This window comes from Artemia sp. Qi Xiang Cuo, chromosome 15, assembly GCF_049724085.1.
Source record: "Artemia sp. Qi Xiang Cuo chromosome 15, ASM4972408v1, whole genome shotgun sequence".
Classification (NCBI taxonomy): Eukaryota; Metazoa; Arthropoda; class Branchiopoda; order Anostraca; family Artemiidae; genus Artemia; species Artemia sp. Qi Xiang Cuo.
Window position 1 is genome coordinate 55,609,289 of NC_142808.1, and position 19,065 is coordinate 55,628,353.

General features: G+C 35.7%; 1 protein-coding gene across 3 annotated transcripts; it reads left to right on the top strand.

Moving 5' to 3' along the window:
* Positions 1–224: 224 nt before the first annotated feature.
* LOC148943875 (uncharacterized) lies at positions 225–18,902 on the top strand. 3 transcript variants are annotated; one of them, XM_089101895.1, is made up of 3 exons: positions 225–334; positions 16,764–16,970; positions 18,634–18,902. In XM_089101895.1, the coding sequence occupies exons 2-3, from the start codon at positions 16,838–16,840 to the stop codon at positions 18,888–18,890; spliced, it is 390 nt and encodes a 129-aa protein (XP_088958021.1). In that variant the 5' UTR covers positions 225–334; positions 16,764–16,837; the 3' UTR covers positions 18,891–18,902. The 3 variants fall into 3 exon arrangements, with proteins under 3 accessions (XP_088958021.1, XP_088958020.1, XP_088958019.1); XM_089101894.1 differs by lacking the exon at positions 225–334 and adding an exon at positions 12,501–12,555; XM_089101893.1 differs by lacking the exon at positions 225–334 and adding an exon at positions 15,456–15,882.
* Positions 18,903–19,065: the final 163 nt, after the last annotated feature.

The following is a 19,065-nucleotide window of genomic DNA, read 5'->3' on the forward strand; positions in this document are numbered from 1 at the left end:
GGATTCAGGATGAAATTCTGATGCAAGTGGTAAGTTTTTCCAAAAAAAATTAATAATTCAAACTGTTTAGTATTTCTCAAATCAAATCACCTCTCAACAAGATTTAGTATTTTTCATATCAAATCACTGCTTAAAAAGATTTAGTATATTTCAATTCAAATCGCAGCTTTCAGCAAAATTTAGTATTTTTCAAATTGATTCGCCGCCCTGATGTTTCTGTGATAAAAACAGGAAAATTGAAGAAACTTAAAGAAGCTTAGAAGTAATTTTGAAAATAATTTGTGACAGAAATGAGTATTATATTTGGACTCGGGATGAAATTCTGATGCTAGTGGTATGTTTTTTTTTTTTTTTATCTAGCTGATTAGTCTGTTAATGTAAACCTTACCCCTTACATCTAAGATCTTACATCTTTCTGCAAAGACTATTGTTTTTTAACTCATCTTTGTTCTAAGATCCTACAGCTCACTGATGTTAGCAAAAAGTGTGAAGACCACCACTGTTTCACCATATAGAACAATGATGATCTACTCATCAAAGTTCTCACATTAGGGGGGGGGGGGGCAAATTTTATTTCTGATGTAAATGGGAGGTAAAAGCTAATACCTTTAATAATTTTCAGTTTGATGTAGGATAATATGCTAGACTACGCTAAAGAACAACCAACTGTTAAAAAAAGAAATGGGTACTAAAAGATAATGGTTTTATAAAAATATCGCTAAACTTTTGTATATAGCCATAATACATAGCCATGCCCATAAGTGGTATTGTCAGGGGTGGGGGAGTTAGAAACTATTTTGTATATTTTTAATCAATTTAACAAAATTTGGAAATTTTGTAAAACATAATCGTAAAGAGTATTGAATGGAGAAAGAGAATATATATTTCTTTTTTTTGTGGTTTCGATACTTGTGTCTCATAGCCACCACACTCAAGTTCTGTTGAGAAGTGAATTTTGGTTAATGCTAATCTGAAATATGATGAAAATATAATACTTAATCAACAAAATTATGAAAACTTCGACAAAGAATTACAAAAGGGGGTTGCCCAGACCTCATTATATTAAATAAATAACCTAAACTAACCTAGCCTAACCTAACCAAAATACCAACTAAATATTTAATTAAAATATAGCTACAATGTAGTTTGCCAGCGAACCAAAGCTAATCGTGTATTTTTCTTGCAAACAACACAAAGTCCCTACTTGAGAGTTGTGACAAGAGACTGGCTCACATATTTTTTGGGGAAAATTTTCAAAGTGCCAGAGGTGCCTGGGATGGAACTCGGTACATGGAATGTTTCATTGTTTAAAAGTCCCTGGACAGACTTTCTGATGAAATCAAGCTGGCCTATTCTTCCGTTTTCATCATCCTCGTGAAGATGACGATAAAATTTCCAGGAAGAAACAAGTAGTATACACAGAGGGTTTTGTCCAGTAAACCAATACCACTTTTTTCCACGTAGAACTGGCCGATAAGCTGACAGCGCATTATCAAGAAGATCCACACAAGCCATGCCTTGGTTATAATTTCTGATGAACCTCGGTTGGCCAACGGTTATATCCTTCTTCTCTGCAGATAAAAAGCTCTTAGCTGGGTGTAGGGGTTCAATCGAATCATGATTAGTGGCAAAACAAATGACCTTACTGTCATTCCATTTTACTGCTTTTTGAGGAGGTTACTCCCCCACAACCCTCAGGGCAAGGGTTTTAAGTTATGCCCTGGGGGCATACAAGAACGATGTTGGCACAATGTATTATTTATTATTTTTTCCTTTAGACCAGGGCACTTCGTATCAAAGAAGTTATCATTGAAACTTCGAAAAGGGCTAATTCAACTGGAAATTAGAGTGGCTTGTGCCCTTTTTAATAGTTGAAAGTGATTGGAAGGCAACTAACACCCCTTCCACGCCCACCATTTTCTGAAACACGTCCAGTCAAAATTTTGAGATAGCCATTTTGTTCAGCATAGTTGATTTCCAGATAGAAAATATGTTCTTGAGGAGGTCACTCCCCCACAACCCCCAGGACAAGGGTTATAAGTTATGCCCTGAGGGCATATAAGAACGATGTAGGTGCAATGTTTTATTTATTATTTTTTTCCTTTAGACCAGGGTACTACATATTGAAGAAGTTGTCGTAGAAACTTCGAAAAGGGCTCATTCAATTGGAAATCAGGGTGGCTTGTGCCCTTTTTAATAGTCGAAAGTGATTGTAAGGCAACTAACACTCCTTCCATGCCCACTATTTTCTGAAACACATCCAGTCAAAATTTTAAGATTGCCATTTTGTTCAGCATAGTTGATTTCCAGATAGAAAATATGTTCTTGAGGAGGTCACTCCCCCACAACCCCCAGGACAAGGGTTATAAGTTATGCCCTGGGGGCATATAAAAATGATGTTGGCACAATGTTTTATTTATTATTTTTTTCCTTTAGACCAGGGCACTTTGTATCGAAGAAGTTGTGTTAGAAACTTCGAAAAGGGCTCATTCAATTGGAAATCGGAGTGATGTGTGCCCTTTTTAATAGTCGAAAGTGATTGGATGGCAACTAACACCCCTTCCACGCCCACCATTTCCCGAAACACTTCCAATCAAAATTTTGAGATAGGCATTTTGTTCAGCATAGTTGATTTCCATAGAAATTATGTTTTTGAGGAGGACACTCTCCAACAGCCCTCAGGGCAAGGGTTGTAAGTTATGCCCTGGGGGCATTTAAGGTTTTTATAGAAAGCGTTGTCGTAGAACCTTCAAAAAAGGCTCATTCGATTGGAAATTCAAAGGGCTATTGCCCTTTTGGAAGTGATTGGAGGGCAACTAACCCCCCTCTCACGCCCACCTTTTCCACAAACACATCCAATCAAAATTTTAAGATGGCCATTTTGTTCAACGTAGTTGAAAGTTCTGGAAATTAGGTCTTTGAGGATGACAACGCCCCCCCTCCCCCACAGCCCTCAGGGCAAGGCTTTAAAGTTACGCCCAGGGGGCATATAAGGTTTTTATATAACACATTGTCGTAGAAACTTCAAAAAGGACTCATTCAATAGGAAATTGAAATGGCTAGTGCCCATTTTAACAGTCAAAAGTGATTGGAAGGCATTGTACACCCCTTCCACACCCACCATTTCCCCAAACACATCCAATCAAAATTTTGAGATAGTCATTTTGTTCCACGCAGTTTAACGTTCAGGAAATTATACCTTTGAACAGGACACTCCCCGTACAGTCTTCAGGACAAAGGTCATAAGTTATGCCCTGAGGGCATAGAAATTTTTATTGAAATCTTTGTCGTAGAAACTTGAAAAAGGGCTCATTCGATTGGAAATTCAAAGGTCTAGTGCCACTTTTTAATATTCGAAAGTGATTTGAGGGCAAAAACCCTCCTCTCACGCCTACCTTTTCCCCAAACACATCCAATCAAAATTTTTAGATAGCCATTATGTTCAGCATAGTTGATTTCCAGATAGAAATTATATTTTTGAGGAGGACACTCCCCCACAGCCCTCAGGGCAAAGGTTGTAAGTTATGCCCTGGGGGCATATACGATTTTTATTGAAGGTGTTTTCGTAGAAACTTCAAGACAGGCTCATTCTATTGGAATTTAATGGGTTAGAGCCCTTTTTAATAGTCGAAAGTGATTAGAGTGCAACTAGCCCCCTCCCCCACGCCCATCATTTCCCCAAACACATCCAATCGAAATTTTGAGATAGCCATTTTGTTCAGCATAGTTGATTTCCAGATAGAAAATATGTTTTTGAGAAGGACACCCCTCCCAAAAAACAATGCCATATAGTAGCTTCAAAAAAAAATTCAAGGAAGCTTAATAAGATATGGTAAAGGAATCTTAATTTGGTCAAGACAAGGAACTTTTAGTTAAATTTTCATCAAAATGTCTTAATCTAAATTTAAACATTTATTGCTTCTACATATTTCTTTGCCTGTGTTTTCTATGATATTTGTCACCCTAAAATCTAAGGTTTTCTTAAGCTTTCATTGATGTATCTATGCGTTCAACTTGACTTATATGAAATGGGGAATTACATTAAATGAATGCAGATTATGCGTGGCTTGTATTTTTTAAAAAGAAAATTTTACTTCATTTACTTTTTTTTTTTTTTTTTTTTTTTTTTTTTTTTTTTTTACTGTGACATCGATCATAATAATAATTTAATTTTATCAAACAGATGTTCTCTTGATGGGTTTGAAGATTATGGGAAAAAAAATTTCTTTAAAAAAATAAGTCAGCCCCTTTAAAACAAAACAAAAAAAACATGCTGTCATAAATGTTTAGCCACAATAATCTCTCCCTTCACCAAAGATAAACTCTAACATACATTAGTATCTATTCAACTTTTATATCCAAAGTGTTTATAGTGAAAAATCTGAGGACACTGTACCAATCACTACTAGGCTCTGCTGGTACATAATCTATTTTAGGCCTAAGCCTGATATTGTTGTACCGTTCCTGAACAGTTTTGGACAGGAATTTGTCTCCTGTCTGTTCCTATTCCCAAAATATTGAATAAAGTGGAGCATTACTTTTAAAAAAATATCCAGAACCTAACTAAAACAATGGGGTTTCTTTTAAATATAGTGTTTATTACCCAATTATAGATTGTTAGGAGCAATGGAAAAGTTATAGCCCGTTAAGTTCAATCAAGGTAAAACGTAACCAGAAACTTAGACACAAAATATTTACACTGCACAAAACTCAATCGTTGCAAAATAACATACGAAACTCAATATTTAAAGGGTTGATCTGCAAAGAACTCGCTCTATGAAAACATATTGATGTTCAACCAGCAGAAGCAGAGAGTCTTAACATGGAGGAAAAATGGAACTAGCTATTTAATGAAAAAATTGAACTTGCATGAGGTTGAAGAAATTGCTCCTAGTTGAGGACATATCATCAGAATGAATCCAAAATTATGGATTCAAGGGTCAATAGGAAGACTCCATGAAGCTATAAAGAATAAAGGTTTTACTTAAATAGGCCATGTCCAGGGTCTGCTAGAAATTGCCTGAAGAAAACGTTGAAGGCATCAATGGGTCAATATACAGAAACTTTGTAAAGGAAATTTAGCAACCCAAGCAGTTTTTGTATAGTTATGGCAAAGCTTAACATAAAAGGCAATGAGAAAACACGAAATGAAATAGGACGGGACAATTTTCCTTGACTTAGATTATTTTGATGACTTTAGCATCCTCTATGAAAGTGTGAGCAAAATAAATAAACTTTTAGAGCCAATTGGAAGTGTCTGTGGAAATGGAATTCTTCTTGGAGATTGGCGACCTTTTAATCTGGTAGTAAGACACTACGTTGAACAAGGATATACAGAGGACAATGTAAGGGTGATATCTCTCCTCTTCAACGGAGGTTATAACATGGATTCAAAAGCTGGAGGCCCATCTCAGTTTCAAATGGTGATTACGGAATAACGTTTTAACTCTTAATTAAGGGAATGAAAAAAGTCGTACACAGATACCTAGAAGGATATGAGTTTAGATGTAGCCGAAGAAAGAGTATATAATACAGAAACATATATACAGAATACATATATACAGCATATATACAGTAAATATACAGAAACCTTGTAATGGAAATTTAGCAACCGAAGCAAAGTTTTTGTATAGTTATAGCAAAGCTTAACATAAAAGGCAATGAGAAAACACGAAATCAAAATTTTCCTGGACTTAGATTATGTTGATGACTTAAGCATTCTCTATGAAAGTGTGAGCAAAATAAATAAACTTTTAGAGAGTCTTAGGGGTTTAGAGAGTCTAAGTCGCTAAGGCTAGAAATAAGTGAAGATGAAAAGGTGAATCTGGGTAATGAAAAGATAAATCAAGTGTACAGCTTCACTTATCTTGGTAGTCTTATTAGTAAAGACAGTGGGTGCCTTGAAGATGTTAAAAGTCGAATAGCCAAGGCTCTGGGCGTTATTTCACAGTTGAAGAAGGTTTTTAAGAATTGGAAAATAAGTCTTCTAACTAAGATTGGAATATTGGAAACCACAGTGATGATTTTGGCCAAATATGAGTTTGAAGTAAGGGCGCTCTAAAAAATGGTTGAAGATCTGCTAGATATTTTCTAGAGAAATTTCCTACTGATTGTTTTGGTTACCCGACTGACTGACCATATTTCAAGCAGTAGGCTCTACGAAAAGTGTGGTTCAATCTTGCTTTTTAGGGCTATAATGAGAGAAAGGCTTAGATGGCCAGGGAACATTAAGCGGATGTAAGATGACGGATTGCCAAAGACTGTCGTTTTCAGCCAATCGTCAGGGGCTATATGGAAAGGAGGTTTTCTGTGGTTGGTGTAGGAAGATGCCGTAAAGAAAGACTTCAGTGAAATGGCAACTTCCTTGGAGGGTGTAAAGAGGCGCTTTGAATAGATTGGGATGGATTACGAGCTTGAGTAGCTCTGTTTGCCTCAGGTGCTTTGGTACTGCAATGAGTTATTGTTAGTAATAGTAGTTGTAGTACTTGTAGTATCTTGTCAGGAAACAGAAGGTATACGGTAGAAATTTATTGGCTACTTCTCAGTTATTTTGTAACCTTGGGTCTTTTGGGAATACCTCAACGGGAGGGGCAGGGGCATTTGTATTATAATTAAGGCTTCTTCTGTTTAAACACTTGGATGAAATATAACATGGACCTTTCCATATATTCAACTATACTAGATTAAAAGCCATTGTACAACCAATATCCTTTTTTTTGTTTGCCAGTTCGAAGCAGTAATTCAGGTATTTTTAAGTTATGTAGTTTTTCGATTTGATGACATTTTTGAGGGATTTTGGGATATTTTTTGTAATTTGTACAAATTTGTTTTTGAATTTATATTTTAAGGCAAGGAGGATTAAAAATGAAAACGACTGATTTAGAGTACTTGCTAAAAAGATTACTGAGGCTACTAACTAAATTGAAAAATATTTGAGTCTATCTTCCTTTCTTTCTTCGATCATAATGGGAATAAAGCTCAAAGAATTTATCTCCATTCTAATCCACAGTGCTAGCCAAGAGTGGGAGGATATCATAAGGATAAAGGAAAAAAATAAGCATAATCACTTGATCACTTAAAGAGATAATGGTTAGTATTCCTGCATCAGTTACAAATGGCCAATTTTTTTTTTTAAACGTGATTATCTTATTTTTTTTGGTTACTGTGGGCCTTGGCTAGTTCTTTACAGGGCTGCATTTATTTCTGTTGCCATAATCATCCTTAAGAAAAAAAAAAAATAATTTTTACTACTACGTTAATAAGCAACGCTAGGCATAAATCATTGCTTATACTGAAGAGACATGTTTTATCGTTTTTTTTCAAGATGCATTTGTTTATTGATTTTTTTTCCAGAGGCAACTTATATGAAAGCAGTGGTCATGTGAAATTTGAAAGGGGCCTATTGGATTGGAATTCAGAAGATCTAGTACCCTTAAGTTTCAAAAGTGATATGAAGGCAACTAGTCTCCCCCCCCCCCAACCGCTTTTCCCCAAATACATCCGGTTGATTATTTTTGGATAGCCATTTGGCTCAAAAAGACAAAAGGTCAAACAACTATGCCGCTGGGTTGACAAAACTCTGAGGCCTGGGGGCAAGGGTTGTAAGTTAAGCAAGTTGCCCACTGTTTACACATAAGATTGTTATAGTAGGTGTTGCGTATAAACTTTGAAGGTGGTTCATTTGATTTGAAATCAAAAGTTTTAGTTCTCTTTTTGAGAGTGAAAATTGATTGGAGGACAACCAGGCCCCCCCCCTCCCTAATGGTTTCGAGTAAAAATTCGAAATTACTATTTCGTTTAAAATAGTCAATAAGCAGTATAACTATGCCTTTAAGGTTGACAATTCCTCCCCTCCCCCCTCAGTTTCTGGGCAAGGGCTGTAATTTATGCTAGTTACCAATTGTTAGCATTTAAGTTTTTAGAAGGGATGGTCTTATAAACCTTGGAGGGGGCTCATTTGATTAAAATAAAAAATTTTAGCTCTACTTTTAAACGTCAATTTGTTGGGGGGGGCTAAACCCACCTATCCCCCCACGCTTCGTCCCATGCCCTTTTTTCACCAAACACATCCAATCAAAATTTTGAAATATATGTTTTGTTCAAAATAGCTCATCTTTGTTTTTAATTGCCACCCTGGGATTTTGTTTACCTGAAAAAACAGTCTAAGATAGGTCAAGAATTTGAGAAAATATCTGAAAGATTTTCGTTTAGATTTTTTTCGATTCAATTTTCCTCTATTTTGCTGTAATTCAAATAAAGACTTAGGTATTCAGTGGAATCTGTTATATTTTTATTAATTTTGAAAGGCTTCTGAAGTCTCAAAGTTTATCTACCATTGTGCTGAAGTTTAAATATATAAGAATCAAACTTATATCGGCTATAAGCTGAACCCATCCTTAAATATGATCCAAACGTAAACCCAAAATAATAAAAAATTGAGCATCCAATTATGCAATAACTGGATTTTGCTATTACACAACTGTTAGTAATTTTATACCTTGTCCAACATATTTTTGTCCCTTTCAATTGTATTTTGTTTTAGAAGTTGAAGTTGCTCTACCTAGTGACTGTGAGAATCTATTTGACATTCAAAACTCTAATTTGTCTCCAAAACCTGAAGATGGTCTTTTGGGTCCTTTCCCCAGTATTTCAGTACCATGTAAACTTGAGCCTCGCTCCCAGGAATTGAGGTTCACATCTATGGACACGGAAGGAACATGTACAAATTTTGTATTCTAGGATAATAACAGTTATATCAGCATGTATCTTTTAGTATATCTGTTTTTATAATTGGCTAATAATGACTGAAAAATTAGTACCTTATACGTTTGAATTTTTATGTAATTTAAGATCAAAGATTACTAAATTTAACTGTTTTTTTCTTATATTTATATTATTCCTAATATTTTTTTTTGTGTGATTCTTAAAAATATTTATTATGATTTTAAATTTGTTTTTGTATTTGATTTCTGAAGTTTGTTTAGTTATTTAATTTATTTTATTTGTTTTTTAAACAAAATTAATTTAAACTAAGAAAACTGAGTTTAGACTTGGTTTAAACCAAGAAAAATGATGGCTTCTTCATCCCGTTGCTAGCAAGTGCGATTTAAGGTAATTTTGATGTAATGACGTGTGGGTAATAAACTTTATTCGGTTGGAGCTGAAGCAACACCTGATTCACTTATGTAAATACATATAGTTTTTAAGTTCGTTTTCAACTTCTACTGTAATTTGTATTCATCTTGCTGGTCATTTCTTTGTTTTTTAGTAATTTCTAAATTTTAATCTGCAGTCATTTCATTTTTGTTGTGTATTTTTTTTTTTATTAATAGGAAACGATGATTATTTAAAATGCTTAGTAATTTGTAATATGGCTGTATGTTTTGCATTTACTGTATCCAAATTTAAAACAATATATAATATCCAACCTCTTTGGTGGTTTTGTGAAATTAGCTTCTCTTTTTAGAGAAGGAACCAATTTGTCACGTGAAGGGAAAGTAATCATAGGTGGAGCAAGATTTGAGAATAAAGATTGTGAATGAAATATAAGATTCATTCTAACTCCTCCTGCCGTTCTTGTTATTTGGGCTTTAGATCCATTCGGGAAAGTTTCATTCACAGAGTAAAGGAGCCTTCTGATGTTACTAAAAGCCTATCTTTTTCTTTTTCAACTAAATATTTACACCTATGAAGTGCTTTTTAAAAGTATATTTCCCGAAAATAGGGCACTTCGCCCGAAATAGGGCATAGAGCATTTTTTAGACCAGGGCACTTCGTATCGAAAGAGTTGTTGAAGGAACTTCGAAAAGGGCTCATTCGATTGAAAATAGAAAGGGCTAATGCCATTTTTAATAGTCGAAACGAGGGCAACTAGGCCTCCTCCCACGCTCACCCTCCCATTTGCCCATTATGTTTAAAAACTAACTGTTGCCTTAAGATTAAATCAAAATGCACTGTGTTAATGCTAATTCCCAATAAGGCATGTCAGCAGTATCCAAGAACTTTCGGGGCTACTTCTGCTCTTAATATCTAACCAAATCACAATTGCGTAAATGTACCCTAGCTATTAAAGAAAGTAAAGAGATTTTTTTGTGAATAGTATCAAGTTTTCTATTTCAGGTCAATTAGAGGAGGTATGAAACTAAATTAAACACTACTATTTGTGTCTAGATTTTTAAAAGGGTGTATGTTGTTAAAAATCAATGAAAATATTTCTCCAGTATACTAATAGCAGGCGAAACTATAAAGTCTTAAAAAAAAGAAAGTATTTACAGAAATATTTTATTTTTCTTTGAAAAGACTGTGTCAGTGTTAGACAAGCATTAGTTAATTAAAAAAAACTTTCCACCAATTATTTTTTTCTAAGAAAAGTAAAGAACTACATTAAACCAAAAATGAGCAAAAATAAAATCAAATAATCTACCAAGCATGAAAGTACTAATAATCAGCATCGATAAATAAATGAAACCCACACCCAACATAAATTACAATAAATAACCGAGTCAAACTCAAATCGAGCAGAAATTAACATGAGTAGGGCTCAAAACCCCTATTCCTTCCTAAGGTCAGAACATGATTTGCACTTTACTGAAAAAAATACAAATGAATGTGTATTGTCAATTTAATATACATATACATTTATATTTTTGAGAACATTTATATTTTTTCAGTAAAGTGCAAGACCCAAAACGAACAAAAATCAGATAAATAATAAATGCAAACAACCATACAATAGATACTAATATAAATGAATAAAAAAATCTACATGAGGTTGAAGAGAATGCTCCTGGTTAACAACAAATTATCAGAATAAACCCAAAGTCCTAGAGTCAGGAGTTTAATGGAAGACTCGAAGAAGCAATCAAAAATAAAGGTTTTACTTAAATAGGCCAAGTCCAGGGTCTACAAGAAGTTGCCTGAGGAAAAACGTTGAAGGCATCAATGGGTCAAGAAACAGAAACTTTGCAAAGGAAAGTTTGCAACCGAAGCAAAGTTTTTGTATAGGCCTAGTAACCGACTTACTTGCCTTATTTCAAACAGTAGGCTCAACGAAAAGTGTGGTTCAGTCTCGCTTGTTAGGGCTCTAATGAGAAAAATGTTTAGACGGCTAGGGCAAGTTTTGCAAATGTAAGATGACACATTTTCAAAGATTTTTTTTTCGGCCACCCGTCAAGAGATGAGTTATTGTTATTCGTATTCGTTTAGTCAAATAGCTTTCGTAGCAAACAAAACTGAACGCTAAATTATGCTATTTTTACAGTCATTTAAGAAAAAAAAATATATCACTTATTTAATACACTAAAAAAATATGGTACGAAGGAACATGCAAATCTGTTCGTTCGGCACTTGACGGGTTGTAGTCTGTTCTGATGCCTGGTGAGTTCGGGGGTCGGTTCGGTTGGAGGAAGAATTGAGAGATTTTTCTCGTTTGACATGAGTGATTTCCCGAATCTCATTATCAAATCGTGTCTTCGGGCGAACAAAGTGGGCAAGCTCATAACCACATGGGCATGCTCGTAATTCTCATACCTGGGTCCAAGAATTATTTTAGTAGCATGTTTTTGAACGTCTTCTAATTCCTCTGATATGTAGGCAGTGTTTTGTGCTTGAGGACCCCAGACAGGACAACAAAATTCAAGGATTGGCCTGATGTATGTCGTTTAAGCCAGTAAGAGCTGATGATCTGAGAAACCCAGCCTTCGCATACTCGTTAGACTTCGGATTGAGTAGTGTCCTTTGCCCACGATATTGTCTACGTGCAGTTTAAACAAGCAATCACTTGTGAAAGTCACGCCTAGTATTGTCGTGGACGAAACAGTTGGAAAGGGAACATCTGATATTGTAATATCTCGTTTGAGCGGGTTGAAGCGTAGAACTTTCGATTCGTAGAACTGCTGTTTTGTTACTGCGTTTTCTACTATGTATTTGAGAAGCGAAGACAAGTCGTCAACGAACTTGAAACGCTCCTTAAATTCCGCAAGGATTTTATTGATGACTGCAAGGAATAAAAAGGTAGCTAGTTTTGTTCCTTGGGGACAGCCACAAGTAAGTTCGGTCCACTCAGAGCGGATACCATCGGCAAATAACGGATATACCGATTGCTGTCGCCCTCGAAGAAAATCTCTCACTAATAGCAGCAATTTTTTTCCAGCTCCCATCTCTTTTAGATTTTTCAGTGCAATGAGGTGCTCTATAAGGTCGAATGCTTCCCTGTAGTCTACAAAAGGAAATCGATAACACTGTTTGGCCTGTCCAGCCACTCAACTATCAAATGGTACATCCGCACTAGGTATATTGTCGTGCTACTGCCTCGTATACAGCCATATTGGTAAGTGTCTATTGAGGGTGCAATCGGCTGTATTAGGGCACGGTGTATAAAACCTTCGGCTACTTTAGCCATGTTGAGAGTTATGGATATAGGTCTCAGCTGGTCGCAGGACTGGGGTGCTTTTACTTTCGGAATGACCCGCATATAGGCAGCTTTCTACAATTTTGGGAACGATTGTTCTGAGAAACACTGATTTTTGATTTATGCCATGGGTTTGGCTAGAAAAGGTGAGTACTCTTTCAGTAGCTTTAAAGGGAGTTCACCTGGGTATGTGGCACAGTTGTTATGTAGTCGTTCAATTTCACAGAAGACCAATATTTCGGACACTTCTACAATATCATCGGCACTACAACTGTTGATGATATTGCTCATCTGTTCGTCACTTATGGTGGGGTAAGAAGTGCAAATGTGTGTAAAAAAACTCGTTAACATCCAAGGCTCTGATTAAACTCCCGTCTATGTTGCTTATTTGGACTTCAGTCTCTTTCTGTTTTCCAGTAAGCCTTTTTTCTGCGTCGTGCCACTTGTGGGAATCTGACTTGAAGAGCGGAGCTACTTTTTCCCGTATATACCTTTTCCTAGATACGCAGAGGGCTGAAACAACTTTGTTTCTTAACTTGTTCCCCTCCGATACTTCTCCTACGGCATGGAGATTGCATCGTTTTTTGATCATTATTTTGAGCTCTGAGCTTAGCCACAGCTTATCTGTTTCACAGACCAAGCGCATTTTGACAGGATTGAACTCGCTGTATTTTTGTTGCAGAGTCGAATATAGTGTCTCAACCTTTTCATTAATGTCAGTAATAGCACAGATTGCAGCAAAATTGAAGTTCGCAATCCATCTGCCAAACGCTTGGACAGAGCTTTCACTCAGTCGTCTGTACAGTATTCTAGTCTTTTTGGCTTAGGTATACGGTTTCTGTTCTTCGACTTCCAGCATAAAATATTGTGATCAGATTTTGCAAGTGGTCCTAAGGAAAATGGCGGTTCATAGTACGCTTCGAGATTGGTCAGTATGAGGTCCAGTATGCTTCCACTTTCATGAGTGGGAACATCGACAACTTGTTTAAGGTCCAACACACGAGAAATCCATTTTTTGTCGGTTAAGTTGAAGTCTCCTGCTAGGATAAATGCTGGATTGCTGTACTGTTTCCGAAAACTGTCAACTTGATATTGCAGATACGTCACTAATTCTCGCCTATTACGCGCACCTTCTGGATAGTATATATCGCTGCTACTATGATACATGAGTAAGTCCTTGGTAGCCCCTTCGGCTTGCACCAGAGCCAGATTGTCTCGTGGCACGAATCTGAGGGGATACCAAGTTGTTTGCATGGTAAGTCTTCGCGGCAATAGATTCCTACGCCACCTTCACATTGGTTGCCCTCTCTCGCGTCTGGTATTCAAAAGTTCAGATATCCTTTGATTGCACCCGTTTCGGTTGTCATATCCCAGCATTCAGTAACTACTGCTAATGGTGCTAAGTTTTATGCGCAAGACAAGTTCTAATTCATCAATCTTGTTGGTTAGGGACCGGACGTTGCAAAGAATCAGGTTTGGAAGATATGTCTGGGCATTAAGCGTTACAGGTTTTAGTTTGGGAGGGGAACTATTCGAGGGGAGGAGGAGGTGGTCCACAGGATTATTAGGAGAGTAAGGTCTCAGCGTTGGCATAGGTGCTGAATACTCTGTAGTTACTACACGTGTCAAGCATCGGTTACTTCTTGGCCTTTTGATTCTGTTGTTGTTCCGAACTATGGATATCACCGGTATACAGTGATCACCACCTTGAAGTACACATCGCTTTCTATGTGCTTGGACTCTCCTGCCTGCGCGTTTCCCACTCCGTCTCCGCTTCGCTTTAGATTTGCGATGAATTGATGCAACATCTTCGCTAGGTTTGTAAAGTTGGTATGCCAATAAATTTTCGACGATAAATGGCGCCATCTGGTATGCGATTAAATTTGCGACGATAGATGGAGCCAGTGGTCCAGAACTGAAACGCTTGCTTTTCAGAAAGCTTTTTGTGCTAGCGTCGGCTTCTTTTGCTGTCATTTTTATCAATAAATGTAGCAGTATAGTCACTGCATAAATGGTTGAAACGATCATCGCTCAGGATGAGCTACATTTCCAACTCCAACAAGCTATACTAAAGTAGTATGGCATGCATAGCCTCAACGGTGCAACGCCATTTACCTTTATTAGTTAGTATTAGTTATTTTTTAATTTATTTATTTGTTAGTTTATCTAACTTTATTATTAGTGGTAGTTATTGAACTCTTAAGATCTAGTCAGGGAAACAGAACACGACAATATAAATTTATAGGACACTATTCAGTTATTTTGTAAGCTTGGGTCCTTTGGGATTAGTTCAACGGGAGGGAAAGACGTCTGTTTTATAATTAATGCCTCTTCTGCTTTAAAACTTGGATAAAATATTACCAGGACCATTCGGGTGATTCAACTGTACTAAAAGAAAAGACATTGTAGAACCAATATTCTCTTTCTTTTGTTCGCCAGTTTAAGTTGTAATTCATGTTCTTTTAAGTTATGTACTCGTTTGATTTGATGGCATTTTTCAGGGGTTTTGTGATAATTTCTGTAATTTCCACAAATTTGTTTTTAAATTAGAATTTAATATTAATAATAATTTATATAATAGTTATCATTCCTGAATCATCCACACATTGACAATTTTTATTTTAACGTTTTTTTTTCTATGGGGGGGGGTTAATTCTTTACAGGGCTGCCTTTAATTATGCTGCCATTATAAAAATGGAAATATATAAAAAATGTATTTTGTTTCATTTTTAATAATACAGCTAGAGGCAAAATTTTTTCATTTATTATAGTAAAAATAATTAAGGCTTTAATGTTTTATTGTTCATTTGCTTTGTATTTTTCTCCCCAGACTATGTTTTCTAAAGGTACTTATTTATTTAGTTTTTTTTTTCAGAGACACCCTCTACAAAAGGGATGGTTGTAAAAACTGTGAAAGGGGCCAATTTAGTTGGAAATCGGAAGTTCTAGTTCCCTTTTATGTTTCAAAAGTGACCTGAGGGCAACTAGTGCCCTCTTTTCCCCAAATGCACCCGATGAATTTTTTTTATATAGTCATTTTGTTTATAATAGTCGAAAGGTCAAATAACTTTCCCTCTGGATTGACAAAGTCCCGTAAAGCCTGGGGCAAGAGTTGAACAAAACTTATATCAGCTTTAATCTGAACCCAACCTTACATAGGATTCGAATGTAAACCCAAAATAAAATAAAAAAAATAGATCATACAATTATGAGTGACTGGATCTTGCTATTATACTTCTGTCAGTCACTTTATTCCTTGTGCAATATATTTTTTTATCCCTTTCAATTGTGTTTTCTTTTAGAAGTTGAAGTTTCTTTACCAAGTGACTGTGAGATCCTGTTTGACATTCAAAACTCTAATTTGTCTCCAAAACCTGAAGATAGTCTTTTGGGTCCTTTCCGCAATAGTTCAGTACCATTTAAACTTGAGTCTCACTCCGAGGAATTTGCTCTAACTTCTATGGACACGGAAGGTGCATATAAAAAATTTAATTTCTAGGATAAGTATGGCTATATCACTGTATATCCTTTAGTATATCTGTTTTTATAATTTCTTGATAATGACTAAAAAACTATTTTCTTTTCTCTGTATGAAGATTTTTGCAATTATGGGATTCCCCGAAATAAAATGTTTTGAAACATACAATTAATGAAAATAATATTAATCTTACGAAATTGTCACTGATTAAAAGGAAATTAAAGGGCAAACGACAACACGTTAATAACAAGCACAAAACAGAATTGTTATTTTTCCTCAGCCCTATATATTTACTTTAAATGGTAGCTGCTTAATTATTATTTCAATTTACTTGATTCTTATTTGTAACGTAAGTTAGAGACAGGCGAAATTATTCAAGTTTAGTCACTGTACTTCTGGAGACTATGTCTCAAACTAACTAGATAAACTCCAATTGTATAGTCATTTGAAGCATCTTTAACAGTGGTAATCATGTTAAAAAAATATTTTATTTTTTGTGCTCATCAAAATGTCATATATTCTCTTCTTTAGAGCTTTGAAAGGCTTATAAAGATTTAGCTATCTGTACTGAAGTATCAATTTGCCAAAACAAAAAATTTTTTTAATTTTAGCCAAGCCAAATCTTGCAGGGGATTCAAATCGAAACCTAAAATACATAAGAACGAAAATAGTGGATCGTCCAATCACTCAGCAATTGGGTCTTTCTGTTTTATTCCTATTAGCAATTATATAACTTTTGGTTGAACTTGTATGTCGCATTTAATTGCGTTTTATTTGGAAGTTGATATTTTTGTGCAGTGACAATAAGGAGCTGTTGACAGTGGAAGGAGCTGGTTAAAGTATAAAAATAAGAATTAAGTTCTGTTTATTTTACAGTCAGATCACGAGCCCCTCTTCAGAGCACCTTGCTGAAAGGAACAGACTCACTTCAGTCAGATGACGCTCTAGATATGTCATCAACTGAAGACAACTTGTTGCATGAAAATCAATATAATTCTCCCTACAAACGGCATATTGCAGCCCTAATAGATCATGACTATACAACCTTAAATCCATCCAGATGGAAGCGCCCATATGTTAAAGGTATGAATTAAGAAATTTCTTCTTTCCATTCTTTTTGTTGTTTCCTTTTCTTTAAGAGCTATATAATGGAAATCAATAACCTTTCCTAGTTTTTAAAAAGTTTTATTATTGCTTGAGATTTGAAGCTCCCGTCTCTAGAGTAGGATCAAGGACATGGGTACTCAAGTAAAAATTCTGTAGCCTCTGTGCTTAAATGCCTAGAAGAATATTTACTTCATCTGACTGTTAGTTTCCACTACTAGGCAATGGTCTCGGCAGATCCCTAGATTCCAACTTGAGGAATCCCTAATAGATCACTGGGTGATGTAATTGTAATTCGTGGTCTGTAATCTATTATCAACATTGGATCCCAGCCACTATTTGACTCAAGGAATCAAATAGTTACTGAAGGTCAATTCAAGCTGTTTTCTAAGGAAATCAGTACTTTGACATGACTGTACTAATTACAGCCGGGTTAGACGAGATCTAAGTGCTTTAGAGTGGTCATTTCTTGACCATGTAGATGCTCATTAACCTCGGTTAATAACCAAAGGAACAATGCTCAGGATACATGAAAAGTTCATGGGTGTTACCAGATTCCACAAGCTCTTCAGCACTGATATTAAAATCAGTGGAAATATGAAAAACGTTTTAGCTATGGGGGAGGGAGTAAGGGGCAAGCTATTTTGCTCAAGGTTTAACGACCTGTGTCACCACTAATACTTCCATAAATACCTTTCTTTTTAGGGGGGGGGATGAACTTTTCTGTCGATATTGGAATGATGTTAAATCTCCAAACCGTTTTCCTAATCCTGCCAGGGTTTGGGGAAAATAATCTACTGCAGTCCTAGCAAAATAACTCAATTTTAGTTACCAAAGTTGATAGCAGTACTAGCACTTCTCAACATGATCTTTGAATTCGAAAAACGAACTAACTTCAAAATATATGAACACATGAAAAGAGAGAGTTGCCACAGGCGTGTCCTTCTGTGACGCAGACCAATCTAATGTATCAAACTCCAAAATTGAATTCACACTCCCCATAACATAAAAATCAATGGGCCAGGATCTTGCAAACCCGCGTGATGACTAATGCGGAATCATAATACAAAGCCAAGTTATTTTCTCTTATGAAATTTTTGCCTTGACGACGAGAGATTTCTTGAAAACTACAATTAAAGTGTAGGTAAATCTAAGCCAAAAAGGAAGAGTGACATTTATCTGTTAAAAAAACCGTTATGGCCTCTTAAGCTACGGGCTTAAAGCACAAGGGAGAAGCTGTTCCTTTTTTTAACCATGTAAATCTATTTCAATGTCGTATAAAAAAAGTATTGGGTGCTAAATTATCATTTCAATTTATTCTATTGGCTTTTATTTTAATTCATTTTAAATGTCTTGTTTATTCACTTTACCTCTGGAGGCTTTCTCGTAAATTAACTCGCTAAGTTTCTGTTTTTATTAAAATTTACCGTTGATATTCTTCTTTTGAATTTTATAAGGCTTTCAAGTATGTAACTATCTGTACTAAAATATTAATATATATAAACTAAGTTAGTGTAACTTGACCTAAGCCAAATCTTACATAAGATTCAAACTTAAACCCAAAATGTGCAAGAAAATGCGTTTGACAGCAGTGAGCCTGTGACAGTAATAAAATGAATATTAATTGCCAATAATTTTGCAGTTCGATCACGATCACTCTTTAGTAGCCCCTTGCTGAAAGAGAGTGGCTCGCTTGCATCAAATGATGATCTAGAGGTGCTATCAAGTGGAGACAATTCATCATATGAACATCAAGGTCTTTTGCCATATAAATGCCATGTTCCAGCTTTATTAGATCATGACTATACTGTCTTATATCCATCATCCAGAAAGAAGCACTTAGATATTGAAGGTATGCTATTCTTTCTATTGAATAATGGGAGTCGCATAGCAGTTTGACCTGATCCTCAACTTTTTTGGGACAAGTCCCACTTTTCATGGATTCTCTCGGTGCATAGCTATTAATTCATTGGTGGATACAGGGGTACCAGCTGGTGGGAGAGGCATTAGCTCCTGCAATTTTTATTGAATTAAGCTAGTCAAAACTTTATCAGAATCTCTGCCAAATATTGTC